The sequence below is a fragment of the Rhea americana genome, unplaced genomic scaffold, assembly GCF_003343005.1.
Source record: "Rhea americana isolate MKP2758 unplaced genomic scaffold, rheAme1 scaffold_13, whole genome shotgun sequence".
In the NCBI taxonomy this organism is placed as follows: Eukaryota; Metazoa; Chordata; class Aves; order Rheiformes; family Rheidae; genus Rhea; species Rhea americana.
Genome location: NW_028185372.1, coordinates 7,529,465 through 7,545,877, shown reverse-complemented (window position 1 = coordinate 7,545,877; position 16,413 = coordinate 7,529,465). Strand labels below are relative to the sequence as shown.

Here is a 16,413-nt window from a genome sequence, read left to right as displayed (position 1 = left end):
CTGTGCATGTTGAGGCTTAAAGGCAGTGCTTTTGAAACTTGAGGTTTAACCAAAAGTAGTGTTTGCTTTTAAATAAACAGACTTAAGTGGCCTAGACTGCCTTATTCAAGGACCAAACTGGGCACACCTGCATCCCTGATAACACAACATCACAGAATTTTACTTTTTAAAAGTTGCCTGATTTGCATGCACATTACTGTCCTTGAGTTGAAGATTTGACCAAAAAATTGAAATGATTAAATAACTATATAGCCATAAAGTTATAAACTAGAGTTGCATCATTGGAAAGGTACATCCTTCTCTGCCACATTCTTCAGACAGGGGAACAAGCCAAAGATACTGATATTCATACTAAGCAGTTTTCTCACTGGCATCAGATTATGTCAAATTTAATATAGAATATACCATGACAATTGCTTCTGCAAGTGACAGATTAAAAATGAAGTGGTTCATCAGTATTTAAAAWTTTTTTTAGATGTTTTTGACTTGCGACCAGCAGGTAACTGTTACAGTAATGTCTATGGAGTAATAATCCTTCAAGGTGTGAAACTTCCTACCCAGTGACTTACTGGGATGTCACTGTTTTGAACAAAAATTGAGTTAAGGAGGAAGCTTCTTTTCTACCTACAATAGACTGATTTAAAAAAAAAAAAAAAGGGAGCTGTTTAGTCTTGATTTCAGCTACTGAACTTGTAATACTCTTCTTTACACTTTGCATTCTTTATTTCTAAAAGAGGTGAAAATCTCCCGGGTGTGTGTGGGGGGTGATATTAATGATTCTTACCTATTGACAGAACTGAAAATGCTGCAGCCTGAGTTGAAATCTTATACAATAAGATGTATTTTTTTTTCCTCTCATCAAACGGAGTTTCCTTATGAAATTTTGTGTAACAATAAATTCTTGATGATGATTCCTGGTAATAAATGAGTGGGCTTTGAAAACTTCTATTACAGTAATCTGTATGATCTCTACCAAGGAAAGATGAAGTGCCAGAGGTTAGCAGGGGATCAAATTTGAAGAAAGTTGAGGGACTGGCATGAAATGTGCTCTATATTGACAGTGGTGAATTTATGCTGGGGTTGTAAGTGTGCAGAAGTATTTTGTGGGAAGCACTGCTTAAACCTGTAGTGACATGAGAAATTCCACAGGTCTCAGTGGAAGTGATGGTATCCAGGTTCTGACTTAATGAACTACCTCTGGTATCAGGAGGACTTGAATGGAGAGAAAAAATGCTACTAAACATACTCTGATGCTGAATGTCTCACCCTTCCTATTTATCTTTGGGATGTTGTGACTTGGATGTCTTCATCTGTTGGAAGCTTCATTACCCTAGAAGCAGGGCTTTTGTCTGGGAATTGTTTTCTCATTTTCTTGCTTCAGGAACCTAAAAAAGAAATGAATTGAGCATGGACAGGGGATCCTGCTTATGGATCATTGGCAAATTAAGAGCAGAAGTGTTGGTTGAAAAACAGAGCAGTCTGATCACTGCAGAAGGAGGGATAGGAGCTGAAAGGTTTAAGATAGAACTTGAAATTGCAAATTGTACAGGTAGGAAGAGCTAAAGAAATGTGGAAGAATGTCATGCCACTTGAGCTGTTAAAAATAAGTAGTTTTAATGCAAGCACGTATCTGGGAATTTGGAGCATTTCTCCTTAGCTTGTCTTTTGGTTTGTGGGACAGGATTGGAGAGTAGAACTAAACTTTAACTTCAGGAATGAAAATATTTACTTGGCATGTAATTTGGACTGTGTCTTCCTAGGAGGACACCAAATATTCTTTACTCTCCAGTACTTACAGTTACTTAATATTATCTCTCCTAGCTCTGTTGAGTGAGCAGTGTTCACCTGTCGTACATGTGGTAGTTATTTGGATGACAGCTTTTAACCCTAAAGGATTAACTCCTTTGATACCATATAAGACTTTTATACTTTGATAATGGTTAGCAGTTTCTGTAAAATAAATTCTGCTAGTCCCTGCTCAGAAGTCAGTTTTTAGAAAGATTATATTGAATTTACATTTGGCTATTGTTTTATATTTTCAGTCTGTTCACATAAAAAATCTTTACTTGAACTGGTCTTGTATAGCTTGCTATATGTGAATATCTGGCATTAGAAGAGACATGGGGAAAATACCTAATGCAAATCAGAGGAATACATTATGTTCCATAAAACATTTGACAAACAAGTTCTAAAAGAATTGTACAGTAAAAGTATGCATTTGAGTAGCTTTGGGAAACATGAAGTTAAAAAGCTCATTTAATCCACCTATTTAAGCTAGATATTTAATATTATATATCATTGTTATCACTCCTTGCAGAGATCACTGCTTTTTTAACTGAACGTTGTGATACCATATTCCTGTCAAAGTCATCGTCCAGCTAGGACAGTTCACGAAGGTCCGGGTTTTCAGCCTCCTTCTAGGCAAGATTTCTAGTTTCTTTTGGTTTCCTGCTTGTTATTATAGGAAATGATTGAACCTTAGGAAAATCTCACTGGCAGGACTGGCAGGCCAGAAAGCTGTGGAGAGTTTATTTTGAGATTAGACCCAAACTGACCTGCCTAGCTCTGCCAGATAGACCGAGCCGTTCAGTATCTGTGTTGGGACGTTTTTGCCAACAGCGGAGCTTTGCGTGGTGGTGGAGCAGCAGTGGCGTTTGGAAACCTTGTGGCCTGTTGCCAGATGCCGAATCCCAGAGAACTGCCCCCCCCCCGACTGCTCCTTCTCCTTCATGGCTAGCTGACCACTTCTCTGCATCAACGAAGCCAGTTTTATCTTGGCTTGGAGAACGGGAGGATAAGCATAACTGAATACCTCTTCTAGCAATGTCCATTCTGGGGGGGCGGGGAGGGGAACAACAAACAAAAAACCCACTCCTTCCTGAGAGGGAGGTTCTGAAGTTATTTGTAATTTTTGGCCTTTTTTTCTTTTTTCTTTTTTTTTAACTTTTGTGTGAAAGCTTTAGTAAATTAAAATGTTGATGGTGCGCTTTGTCTTCAGTAGCACGAATGACCCTTTCCAACTGTTTCAGTTGGCAGAAGTGAGTGTAGCTCTGAGGATCGCACTGCTGCGAGGGAGCAGATCTTTGCTGWAGTTGGCCTGAGCGCTTCGCTAACTGTGCCTAGCTGGGAGCGGGTGACTGCGGCACAAACCCTGCCGAGCTGCTGGGCTATTCTGGGGGCTGCAGCATGCTCACGTTGCTCAGTTCTGGGGTGAAAGGGGATGGCAGCTCTCTAATATGTAACTTGAGTTGCTGTGAAGCTGTCTCACAGTTCACTGGGAAAGAACACATTGTGTTCCCTAGGAAATAGGAAACTGTAGAAAAAGAACTGATGACTATTGATATTTCAGTGACTGGACTGACAGTGCACTCACTTTGTGGAGAGGACATAGCTAGTATAGGCTAAAGCATAAAGGAAAGCAAGGCCTTGGCTTTTTTTAGTTCTCATGCTTTTAACTTTGCCAAGCTAACTCTGCTCTTGAAAAATTTCTTATTTTAATTGTTTATGTTGGAACTGGAGGATGAGTGAGACAGTACCCAAGTAAGAGCGTGTATTAGCACAGCACCTTAGGTACGCTACCATGCAAATGGACATATCTGCACTTTTCCAAGTACTACTGGCTAGAGCTTAAAAAAAAAAGTCACTAATATATTCCTGCTTGCTTGAAAGTTGGACTACAGAATCTTAAGCTAATGAAATTTCTTACTGGAAATGATATTTTACTTGGCTGTAGCCTTGGGCAGTACCAAGCATGTTCCTTGGAGCAGAGATGAAAAAAATACAGGGTAACTAGTCATGCTGTGAGGCTCAAGGATGGAGACTCATGCTTTTCCTGCTTGCATGGTTTCCTAGTGTTCATTTAATATCAGTTTTTAGACTGTTTAATAGTAAACAAGCCAAGCAAAACTACTACTCTACAGAGTGCCTGGAATTATAGCTGGGGGTCAGTAGTGATGAGATTCTTGTGAGCTGGCTCCTGTAGGACTGAGAAGAAAGCAATGCTTTGCAGTGCTCRCATTCTTCTGTTGAAGATTTCTGTAACGTGATAGATGCAACAAAACTTTTTCATTCAGCTGGAAGAATGCATTTGTTTTTCTCTCCTCAGAAAATGGCTGAGTACTAGCATTTTCAGTGGAATTAAAAAGTTACTGTTTATCCTACTTAATGGTAAGATCATATCAATAAACAATTCTTTCTGCAATGTACAGCCCTGTGAGGCTGGAGGATTAAAAGCAAACTAACTCCTAATCCAGTAGGAAATGTCTGCACTGAGTATAGTGTACTTCAATATTGATTTGAGAGTTTGGCTATTAACCTAATAAGACCAAGGGTTTTTTTCCTCCATTTCGTAGGAGACAGCTCTTGCACAACCTCGGTTGTCTTTTGACAGCAGCAAGCCCTTATCTTAAAGGGACCAGCTTAGTAAATATTCTGACTTTTCTTCCTAGTCTGGTCAAACTTTTAAAAYCTAATTCGTCTGCTGAATGGACCAGTTCCTTGTTCCAGCTCACCACATGGCTATTCAAATGTCATTGTTGGCACTGGGGAGGCAGCAGGAATTCATGGTTAGAGAGTCAGAGGAATAGGGTGTCCCCTTCAACAGCAGCCCACTTATCTCCATCTTAAAGTAACTGCAGACCTATTTTTTTTTCCCATTCTGGTAAAGAAAAACGTTAATTCTGAGATGTTGCTTTTTTTTTTTCCTTCTTTTTCTGCCCTCTGAAAATAAAACTGAAGAGCAGACAATATTGCAGGCATAACAGACTGTAAACATGATTTTTTAAAAAAATGAGATCATATTTAAAAGGCAAAATAAATCTGGGAGATTGAGAACTTAATGTATTTCTTGCAGAACCTCAACTCATGACTGAGTCATGAGTTCAGCTACACTTCCATGGCGCAATAATGCGTAAGAAAGCTTTCTGTTSTGATGCGAGTCTGTTGAAAATGATGGAACATAGACATTACTCATTAACTTAAAAGCTTCACMTCAAACAAAGGCTGAACATTGATTTCTAGTCTGCAGGCAGTGTCTTGTTAGTTCATGCCTAGAGCTCTGTTTATTCATATATATACATACACACACATATATACATATATACAGTGCTAGAAGTATAAAATGAGCTGTTGTATTCTACATTATGTAATGGTTGCATGAACAAGGTTGTGTGTGTGACAGTTATGCTGTCTTTCAGTCAGTCTTGTGGCTGCCAGCCATTGTTCTAAAAATTGCAATCTTTGTTCAGTTTCCTGGATTTCTTGAACTGTTTGTATTTTAGCTAGCACAAATCCTGGAATTCAAAAGTGGCTTATGGGCTTTATGCAAAGGAATCTTTTTAAAGTTTCCTATACATGCAAAAAGGGAGTAGCTGTTTTGCAAGTCTTCAGGAAAGAAAAAAACCCTAGAGGATGTAAAGGGGGCTTTTACTCTCCTTTGTTACCTAGTGCTAACAGGGCAGTGATGTTTCAGCCTACATTACTAAACTTTTGATCGGAAATGGAACCGGCAAGGTCTGTGGTTCAGCAGGTCTAGGGAGATGGCCGATAATCCCTACTTCCAAATGCTTTTTGCTGCATCAGGCATTATGCAGGAATCCCAGGGTGAGTGTGTGTGTGTGTTGTGTTTTTTTTTTTTTTTTTTCCTCTGATCTTTCCTATTGTCTTGGAGGATCTTGCTTTAAAAATGCTTAGTTCCATGATGCTGATGTGCAGACTCCATGTCTTGTAATTTGTAAGTTTGCAGTTCTGTTGTGGAGTCACCTCTCCTCACAAAGGCAATGCTAATCTGCATCCAGCAGCTGCTGGAGTTGGAGGTTGGATAGTCTCTCTGGCCATCTGTGCATCTACACAGCTTCCTAGTGGAAGACCATACAGTCTCAGGAGGAGGACTGTCTGGTAAGGATGTCCTTGGGATATCCACAGAGACAGAACATCCCCAAAACCCTCAAAACAAAAATTGACAAACCCCCCACAGCCTTACGTTAATATATTATAACATGCAGACCTAGGGATGAGAATAAAGATTGAGAATCCAGACACAGTTGTAAGATATGAAAGTTCTGTCTGAAGGGCAATGCCGATGCCTCCTGTGCTTTCCTTTTTCCTTCTGCCACTTCCTCRTTTAACAAAACAAAATCAAAACACACTACTGCCTAACTCCTCCCTCTATCCTAAATTCCCAAAGCTGACTGCATACATGTGTACACACACTTGAGGTGGCTTAAGCCTTACTATTTCTGAGCTTTTTGGTTTGAGAAAAATCCTTGCAGTGGATTTCTGCAGCACTGATTTCTGCTTGTGGCTTTTGAGACTTTTTGGGTCAACTGACTTGCTTTTAAGTATAAGCTTTTCTAGCTGTAACCAATAATGGATCCAGATACTAATTATAACTGTAGTAGAATCTTGTGTTCTTTAAAAGAGCACACCAGAAATCACGCAGGTTTTTTTTTTTTTTTTTTCCTATACTCAAGTAGACACTGAGAAACTAAAAATCAGACCATGGTAAATGCCAGGTCTGTTTACTCGCTCTCTCTCAAGGTTTGTATGACTACTATCTTCCTTCAAAGTAAAGCTTATCTCATAGGAGAAGTGATCTTCTGCACCTTTCTCCTCTGGACTTTGACCTCTTCTACTGAGGCAGATTCCAGAAGTGCTGTTGGATTTCCCTATGCAATTTGGAAGTTTTTCCCCTAGGAAAACTGTATTATTTCTCTGGTTTGCCATTAGCTTCATGACACTGCGATCATAGTAGGATTGATTTCCTATTTGGGGGAAAAAAAAAGCCAAATAAAAATGGATTTCTATTATTGAAACATCTTAGGGGACTGGGAGTACAGGAGGACTTCCTATACCCTAATAGGCAAAATCTTTTACACTGAGGGCTTTTAAAGTAATAGAAACTTGGGGGGGGGGGGGGAGGATGAGAATGTTTTGAATGAAAAATGATCTAGAAGTTTTCACTATTAAAAACTAATTTTTAAAAATATGACCTGGGTTAGTGGAGTAAATCCTGGTGGATTTAACAGAATTTTGTGCCCTTAAGGTAGAGATGTGAGATGTCAACTGCTAGGAAACTCTTGTGAAGCCACATGATTATACCCCCAAAAGCCTGTCTAGGAAATAGAAGACACTGCCCTTTTAAGTAGACAGGCATCTGCATATGTATATTAGTGCTGCCTTGGTGGAAAGGAAAATACTTGAAATCATGCTAGAAACTTTTAAGAGTAGCGAATAATTCTGGAATTGCAGAGACCCTTCTATTCATGTCTGTGGCTTCTTCCTAGAAGCCACAAAGTGCTTGAGAGTTTCTCTCCATTCCTATGAGTATTTTTAGAAATGAACTACTAAACCATAGATTAAGAAGAAATTTGTGCTCAGGATGTGTGTGGTGCAGAGAACATACTTTCATTATAGAGTAAGCATTAGCTGGTGAAAAACTACTGGAAATTATTTTATCCAATTACAAGAAAGTTTCTGTGAAATGGATTTGTGCACTTCAGAACAAACATTAAAAACGAGAGGATGGATGAAGAGTGAAGAGAAATGGATTGTATTTGAAGGCTCCTATTTCTGAAATATCAAAGAGGTTCTCCAACAGAATGGCAGAAAAGATTGTGGAGTCAGATAACTGTGTCTGATAGGAGCATGTTACTACCAGAACAGCTCTGGACACTTGTACTGTATTCAAGGAAACTTGATAGCCTCACAAATGCTTCTCGGCAGCAAGTGAAGTGCTGAATGTTCTTGAGCAGGCATTACAGCAGTGCGACCAGATGAATTTTTGTAATGGTTCTGCTGCTGCTTCAGTAAATTAAAAGTTTTGGTTGGAAAGCTTATTCCTCTCTAATGGAGAGGCCGGGGGTTGGGGGGTGGTAGRGGAAGGTAGGGATTTGGTTCTGTTTCCTGTGGTGATGCCTGCTCTTTTAAGTGACCTCAAAGAGGGCCAAAATCAATCTTGAAAACTAACAGCATGCTTCATATAGAGGGAGGGATTCTCTAAATGGTCTGATATTTTTGCCCTGTATTAATTAGTAGGGTTAAAATAGTAATGTGTTTAATATACATGTGTCCTGGTGTTAAGCTACCTTGTGCATATAGCCTTAAATAAAGGGCTCTTGGTCATACTTCTAGTATCAAGCTTGCCTTATATTTAATGGAGCTATAAGGCAAGAGCTGCTTCCTTTACTCTCTTTAAGACTGTTTTATTCTCCTGTGCAGTATTAATGACCTGTTCAGCCCAGAGCTGTTGCTGTTGTCTTTCTATGAGTCATGGTTGCAGGAAGAGTCTTTGGGGGGGGGGGAGCAATAGGCCTGAGCCTATTAAAAGTAATGTCGGTTTGAAGCCACCTGCTTAAAAATAACATGGAGTTTGCCATTGCAGTAGCTGGCTTATGAGAAATGACTCTGTCTAACAGGCAATATCAGAAAACACAATTGTAACTAGAACAGCTGCTGCTTCTCTGAAATTAAATACAGCAGTGATCAGTGACGCTGACACTTCTGTGGTAGCGTTTCTCACTTCCTGTAGACTGACTGACTTTTGGAACATAAATTTCTCCCCTGGTAGAGGGTGCAAGAAAGGCTTCAGGAGTTTCCTACAGAGTTGTTGCTGTGCAAGTCTGCAAGCAGCATCCAGGATTGATTAAAGCCTATAGCTAACTGCATGACTTCTACAGGTCATAGAGCAGCTCCAAATCTAGCTGTGACTACAGAGATTACTCTCATAATGCAGGAATTAAATCTTCATGTAGATATTACATCAACGTTTCTTGTTCACAGTTTTGTCAGGCAGAAAAAAAATTAAGACGTTTGCCCTTGAATATGTGCTGCTTAAGGGAGATTCAAAGACTTTCTTTTTAACAGATCTCCTGTGGGCTGGCTGGTGAAATAAGTTCTTATGAATCAAATTCTTCAAACCTTTTTTGAAGCTTCCTCCTTCAGAAATAAACCCAATTTCCCATCTATCTGCAGTTACATAACTTTTTCTTCTTAATATGACTGTAAAATGTCTTTGCCAGATACAGAAAATGCTTACATGGAAAAAACTTACTACAGCAAGATATTTTCAGCTGTCTTCAGCGGAATTTGGTAGGAATAGGGGAAAGGGGAAAGAACAGCCAATATCAGCTATTTGATATTGGCTGTTGATCTGTAGACCACCAGCGTGTGCTGAAGACCCACTTCTGGTCACACATGCCAGCAGCCTTCTGGTCTACTGTTCGTAAAGCCAGAGGTGGTATCAATGTAAGAGCATTAAAACACCTTTTCCCCAAACAGAAGTTAAAAATTGTGTGTCATACAATTCTTTCAAGGTGGCTAAACACTGTGTTTTCCCCCTTTTTCTCCAGTGGTGAAATTAAGACCCCCATATATATGCAAACTGACCACTACTTACAGGAAAGGTTTATTTTCCAGTTCAGGCTTAGCTGCAGTTTCTTCAGAGTCTGATTTCAACCTGACCTTGCTATTAAAGGGAACTAGTTATCCATAAGATCTTTTTGACATTCCATTTATAGCTGAGAAATTCTGAATGTCAAAATTATGATGTAAGTTACTCTGAGAAACCAACTAAACATTCCCCAGACGTTTTACTTTGGAAAGTAGCACCTTTGCATGCACAGTGCATGCTCTGTGTGTGTGTTGACACTGTAAATGTAATGCTGCTTCAAGGTAGCCATGGCTTTTGAAGTTGGCAGTGAAGGGATTTACCAGAAGGTCAGTGTGTTTGTCTTGGTGCCTGAAGCCTGTGTTTTAGTTAACTGTTATGACATTGCAAGACTGTCAGTTAAGGTCTTGTACCAGAACTGAAGTTCCTAGATGGTACTAAAGAGATACCATGTTTACCAACAGTGCAGCTGTAAATTATACTTAACATTTCAAGTGTAACTATGTTGCCTTTTTTTGGTGACAGAATTAAGTTCAGAATAAAGTTAATGATGTATTCCAGATAGACTGTGGTAAAACTCTTCTTATGGCTATGTCCTAGATGGAATAAAGCAGCAGACAATGTCTTAAATAGATTAGATGGGAAGGTAATAAAGTTATGTTTTATGGTGTCATGGAATAAGTTTATGAATCAATATAAGCAAAAGCATAGATATATATATGGAATATAGCTATAGCATGGCTGAGGAGAGAGAAAAGAATGAGAATTTTGAACATCCACTCATTTACCAGAATAGTAAAATGTAATCACTGAGGAATTCAAGCTATATTAATATGCAGCTGGAAAGGACAAGAAGTAGACTGTTGCATTAAAACTGTACCACAGCAATGACAACTGAGGAACATGACTGTAGAGATTAGTAATTGTGTACAAGTTAGTTGTGATACTTCTCAACTACAGCTGGAATACTGTGCTAGAAGTTGATAATACTAAAGGTGGCTGGAATGGAGTATTACACTAAAAATACTGATTCTATATAGGCTATATGTGAACTTTTATACTCAAGCTGCTAATGTGCTTCCAGCTTTTAGCGCAAGATAGGGTATCCGTACTGGGAAGACTGTCCATTTAAACAGTTGCCAGCTATTCTTTGTATCAGGAAGAGATACTTAGCTGTAATCAATGCAGGGGTAATGGCTCCTTAAGCCACAAATGGTTCTGTTTATTATCATTCCTTTACCCTAAAAATAGTCCTTTTTCACACTGGTACAGAGACAATATGCTTTTTATATACTGGGTCAATGGGATAATGTTGAATAATTTTATAGAACTTAAAAAGTGACTGTCAGTCTGCCATAACATATTTAACCGTTTAGCACTTTGAGTTTACAAGAACATAGCATTTACATTTATAGATTTGTGGACATAATTGTATCTCTGAACATGAATTTCAACTATCATCTGAACAGACCTGAGAAATATGTAACTGCTCCTGTATTTACTGTATTTTATAACCATTTTTCTTTCATCCTCAGCTTTACCTTCAGGCCAGAATGAAAGGTGACTGGGCAAGACTTGTACGTCCTACTCTACAATTTGGACTTGTCGCTACATCTATCTATGTGGGTCTTTCACGTGTTTCTGACTACAAACATCACTGGAGTGATGTTTTGACAGGCCTCATTCAGGGAGCAGTGGTAGCAGTCCTCATTGTAAGTAATTCATTAAGAACTTTTCAAAATGTTGCTTTAATAAATGGTAACTTAGACTTAAAGGCTCTATTCAGAGGAAAGCATTACTGTCTTCCCAAAACTTTGAAAAATTCTTGCAGGGAAAACAGCTCCTTGAAATGGGTATAGCAGTAGTACAGTGGATACTGTAGCAGGATTCCTGGCCAATGAGATAGATGGTGTTAAACAGTATGAAACTCTCCCTGTGCAAAAGTTGAATTCAGGTAACTGAGATGGAAATGGCCAAATACAAAAAAGCACCTGGATGGGTAGCCTCTCTATACCAACAAACAACTTTTTGTTTCTAGTCAGATCCTGTATCTCAACTATAATAGCAGAGGAGAGCTGTGTGAGAAGAAAACAAGGCATAGTAAATGCTCAAAAGAGGAGGCTAAGGCTGAGGACAGCATGGAAGTGTCTTTTATCAGTTTAATGGGAAACTAGGACCCTTCACCATTTTTTGTAAATTCTTGTTTGGGTGCTAAATGGGTTTTTACAGCAATCATGATGCATGTGACTCTTAGCAGTACTGATGAGTCCAAGAGGCCATCCTAAGTACCAGGAAATGTGCCTGGTTGACTTAGTGGCAGCCAGGCTGTTACCAAAGTGCCATGACTGACTGACTCACTCATGGGACAATCTGGTTCAGACATGAACTAATTGAGGAACTAGTACTGAAGACTTCTTGTTTTGATACAATCTCAATTCCTATTGCAAAGAATGCAGGGAATGAGAAATGGCAGGAATTGAAGAAACAAGGACACCTTCATTAAGGCAAGCGTAGTGAAGGGTGCTGGCAATTCAAAGGACTTCTACAAGAGATGTTTGGTAGTGTGAGAATGAGGGGAAGGTGGCATTGCAATGAAATGGAAACACTTCTTTGAGAGCTTTGAAGCCTTACATACCTATAGATACAGAGAGGTGAGGTGGAAGTATGCTAGGGAAGCAACTGGAAATGGAGCACTGAGCTGAGTGAATTTTGCATTTAAGAGGAAAACTGAAACTGATCTAATGCAAATGAAGGAACATGCAGGTTAATCAGCTCTGTGTAGACTGAGACTTTGGTCTCCTTAAACTGTGTCCTGTAATTACAAAGCTTGAAGTGGAAAGAGTTGGCATAGGGACATCACCATGAAAGAAAGGCTTATTTATTGCACTTCATGCACTACCCTGCTCAGCATTTCTACTAAAATGATTTAGTGAGGTGGATGGGATGGGAAGAGGTGCAGAAGCAGAGCAAGGTACCTTAGTCGAAAGATGAAGGAAGTGAGGTGGTGTGTTAAAAGCAATGCAGGAAAGGGTAAAGTAGGCAGAGGCAAGCTGGCAACTGCAAAGGCCAGCTGAGAGCACATGCCATCACCTCACAGTGCTAATTTGGGACTTACTGAGGAGAAGAATCCAAGCTTAGTGAACTAAGCTTGAGTGATTCTTGTGAGAGTAATGGTGACTGCTGAACACTTGCTCAGCTAAATTAAAAGCTCTACCTGTATTCTGTTTTGTTCTATGCAAATTCTGGAATAAATTCAACCATCTATTCCAGGTGCATCTTGCTTGTTAAAACCATTAAAATTGACTGTTGTAATATCTGATGCTGACAAGGCAGATGGAAGCAGTAGAGCACAACCCCTGAATTTGGCTTAAATCATTAATGGCTAAGTGGTCACCTGGAATACAACAGAGATTTTTCTCCAGCTACTTGGTAAGGGACAGAGGCTGGAGTTAGCTGTTTTGAAACAAAGTCTCATATCAAAGTAATGTTCACATCTGTTTTGATTTTGCTGTATTATTTTTTTAGAATGTGATTTGTCTTTCTGCTACTACAGAAGCATTTGCCAGTTGTTTCCAGATTTACGTAAAACTGCAGAAGCTTAATGCTAATTTGTTCACTTAGGTTGTGTATGTGTCCGACTTCTTCAAAGTGAGAGGATGTACGTTTCAACCAAAAGAAGATTCCCATACAACCCTACATGAGACACCAACAAATGGAAATCACTTTGGCAGCAATCATCAACCATGAAGAAAGATCCACCTCTTGGAAAATGATTCCAAAAGTCTCTATGTATTATAAATAAATGCCTTTAAGGGACTGCTGCTGCTCTTGGATGCTCACTTTACCTGTATATAGTAACACTTACCACCATTATGTATATCTAAACTTTAAATTTCTGTTGGTTCAAGCTCTTGCTTAAAAAAAAAAAACAAAGCTATTCAAACTGTAAATTTTTATTAAAAATGTGGTAACACTTATATTACATACTGCTGTTTGTACATGCCTTGTTGAAATGGTTGTGGTTTAAATACACACAATTAAAAACTGAATGTCTTGACCTGAGATGGAAGTAAGGTGTGAAGCTGATGCTAACTGAATTCAAAACTGTTCACTTGGGCTTGGGGATTGATCCAGTACAGAAGATACCGTCAGTTACAGATACAGGCTTGCAGCAAACACAATATCTCTCTTGATCTTTGTAATCCCTACCAAAAAGGAGAAAGATATTAGTGTCCAGTAATGCCATGTTCTCTTCCATAATGCTTATAGACACAGGCAACTAATAACATTTTTTAATAGAGAAAGTGTTCCARCAGTTGAATAGAAGTCATTCCAAATCCGTTTCGGATACAAGCATGGTACATATGTCTGTATGCATATGTACGAAGTAGCAGTCCCTATTTAAGTCAAACTTAACACCCATGTTAGGTGTTTACAGAGAGAACAATGATGAGCTCTTCCATTAAGTTAGTAGAAATCAAAAACAAGAAGTTGTCTCTTCAACAATACGCTTTTTGTATTCAATAATACTTACCCTCGGCAAACTTATTTTCCAACTCTGTGTTTCCAATGGCTTTTGCAGCTTGACACATCTGTCGAAGCAATTCTTCTAGCCGTCTCATGCAACGAATTATACTACCTGTAGAAAGAGTGAGGGATCACATTTTATGTGCTCTTCTTCAGTTACTTAGGCTGGGTTTGGACCAAGGCAATACTTCCTGTACTGTTCTGGCCAGTGCTGTGCAGAATTTTTCTAGAAGCTGACGGTAAGAACAGCCATCTGCCTTAAACAAGTTCAGTCTAGATCAGTGTTCTGCTTAACAATACCGTTCTCCATCAGCCATTTTCTTGAAGCTTTCTCTATTTGCTTGTGCTGCTCTTTTTCCAGACCTTACTTATCCAGACCTCCCTCCAATGCATGTAGGTGTCAGATGTGCAAGTTTGCTGCTTCAAGAGGGCCTATACTGACCCCCCGGACTTAGTTCCTCATGGCTTTTTTTTTGATAGTTCATTTGTTGGAAGAGGCAGCAAACAGCCTGCCTTAGATACCTGCCCTGTGCTGCTCAAGCGTCTGTAGATCATTACCGTACCTACTCAAATCTGGCCCCTTGTCCAAGCTGAAGAGCAATTCCACAAGTAATTCCGTACCTGTCATCATTGTTGTCTCTCTCCGTTTATTTATTTTTATTTTATTTTATTTTAGGTTAGAGTACTTTTTGTTTTGAGATAAAGGCACCAGAATTGCACCTAGTATTCCAGGTAGATAAACTATAGCTTTCATCAGCTATTGCTCTGCTACTTGGAAAAAAAAAACCTTCAAACAGCTATAGTTTTAACTGGATGGGAAGTAAGTTGCAGCTTTTGCTACCCTTTTGAGATACATGAAGGCTTGGTGTCCTGCTTGCTTTTTCTAAGTTCAGTTTACAAAACTTGCAGGGTTTTTTGTAAAAATAAGTCTTAAGATTAAATTCTAAAAGAAAGTAAGTACTTAATAGTCTAAACTGAAATTTAATCCTCTATTCTGATCTTTTGGGTTCCTATACAACTTAACTGACAGCTTACTTCAGTACATACAAGTTTGCTCTTGAAAAATCTACACTGTAATGCATTTCTCACCTTAGTTTCTATTACAATTAAAAATACCTGCCCAATCATCATCTTTTCCAGCTAACATCTCAAGGCCACTCAACTCACTGTAGCAAGTGGCACACAATGAGCATAATATTTAAGTTTTTATACCGGAATGCAATTAGGATGCTGTTTGGTCATTTTGTCCAGCATCATCACAGATCTAGAGTCTAATTAGTTAATGTGACATAACTGTTCAAATACTAAAATCCACATCTACAATGTCTTAAAAAAAAAGCAAGCTGTGTTCCTGCTCTGGACACAGCATAGTATCTGCAGAAATACTGGCTCTACACAGATCTTTCTTACCAAGCTGTTGTGACTGTGTTAGGATGTTCCTGTCCCATAAGAAGAGACTTCTGAAAAGTAGTATTTGTATAGCACCCCACCTTATGTCAGATACTGTGGTAGGAATAATCTCTGTGAGGAAAACTACTGCAAAGGCACGAAGTGAAAAACATGTGGAGTTTATCAGACACAAAACACAAATGCAAAACACTGGCAGCCGCCGTGAGCACGGCCACGCTGCGTTCTGGCAGGCCCCGGCTCGGCTGGTCTCTGTTCAAACAGCCGAGCCTGACAATCATTCCAGTGGGAATTCTGGTGGAAACGGCCACACTGTTTACACACAGCATAACCGGGGTTGTTGCAGACATACTTTGTTGTACATAAAAAAATGTAGGTTTGGGAATAAATGACTTGCTTATCTATACTTTCTTCCACAAAGCAAAACAGTCAGTCATTCAGGAAGCAATCAACAGGCTACTCGGCTCAGTTTTGCCCTTCTGCCCTACTGCTTTAAAAAGCTGTTCTAATTTCAAAATGTCAATGCAAATTTCTATTTAATGACAACTCACTTTCACTAGCCAGTCGACACCACTCCTGTTTGTGGTGAGGATGCTTGCTTTCGGAGCAAATAAGCACTCAGGCTTATGCTACAACACGAAAAGGAAACCCTGTGCTTAGGGGGTTTCAGATACTTCGCTGTCACCAATGATAACACAAGAGAGCTCCATCTATTTTTAAAGCCTCCGCTATTGCTAGCGATGATAGCAGCTCACCACCAGACTCGAGTTGTCTGTTAGAAAGTTCTGCTAGTGCCCGTTAGCCTGGAAAGCAGAACAAAACTGAACATCAGTCCCTCGGCCATGAACAGCGCAGTCTTTCAGAAGCCCTTTTAGTCGGTTTGGAGGGTCATGAAAAGCTAGTTTCAAAAAAAGGCCAGTAGCTTCCAACGTATTCTCTAAAGGTTGGACAGCTCTCTGCCTGCTTAATAAAAATTTTTACACAATGTTGAAGTTGGGACTTCCTATAAAAGTAAGTCATTACTGCTAATTCTGCATTGCCCACAAGGCAAAATATACTTCCTTTTAGGGCTTTCATAATCCACCAGACAGTAA

The 16,413-nt window shown here is 39.3% G+C and overlaps 2 protein-coding genes across 2 annotated transcripts in view; one reads left to right on the top strand and one right to left on the bottom strand.

Annotated features, from left to right (window-relative positions):
- PLPP1 (phospholipid phosphatase 1) overlaps positions 1–13,447 on the top strand; it is a 70,252-nt gene extending 56,805 nt beyond the window's left edge. The window contains exons 6-7 of the mRNA XM_085297711.1: positions 10,921–11,097; positions 13,007–13,447. Of these exons, the coding sequence (XP_085153837.1) occupies positions 10,921–11,097; positions 13,007–13,132 (303 nt within the window). The 3' untranslated portion in view covers positions 13,133–13,447. The remainder of the gene's footprint in view (positions 1–10,920; positions 11,098–13,006) is intronic.
- Positions 13,323–16,413, bottom strand: part of MTREX (Mtr4 exosome RNA helicase) — a 45,682-nt gene continuing 42,591 nt past the window's right edge. Inside the window, exons 26-27 of the mRNA XM_085326432.1 lie at positions 13,920–14,024; positions 13,323–13,590 (exon numbers count right to left, since the gene is read on the bottom strand). Of these exons, the coding sequence (XP_085182558.1) occupies positions 13,538–13,590; positions 13,920–14,024 (158 nt within the window). The 3' untranslated portion in view covers positions 13,323–13,537. The remainder of the gene's footprint in view (positions 13,591–13,919; positions 14,025–16,413) is intronic.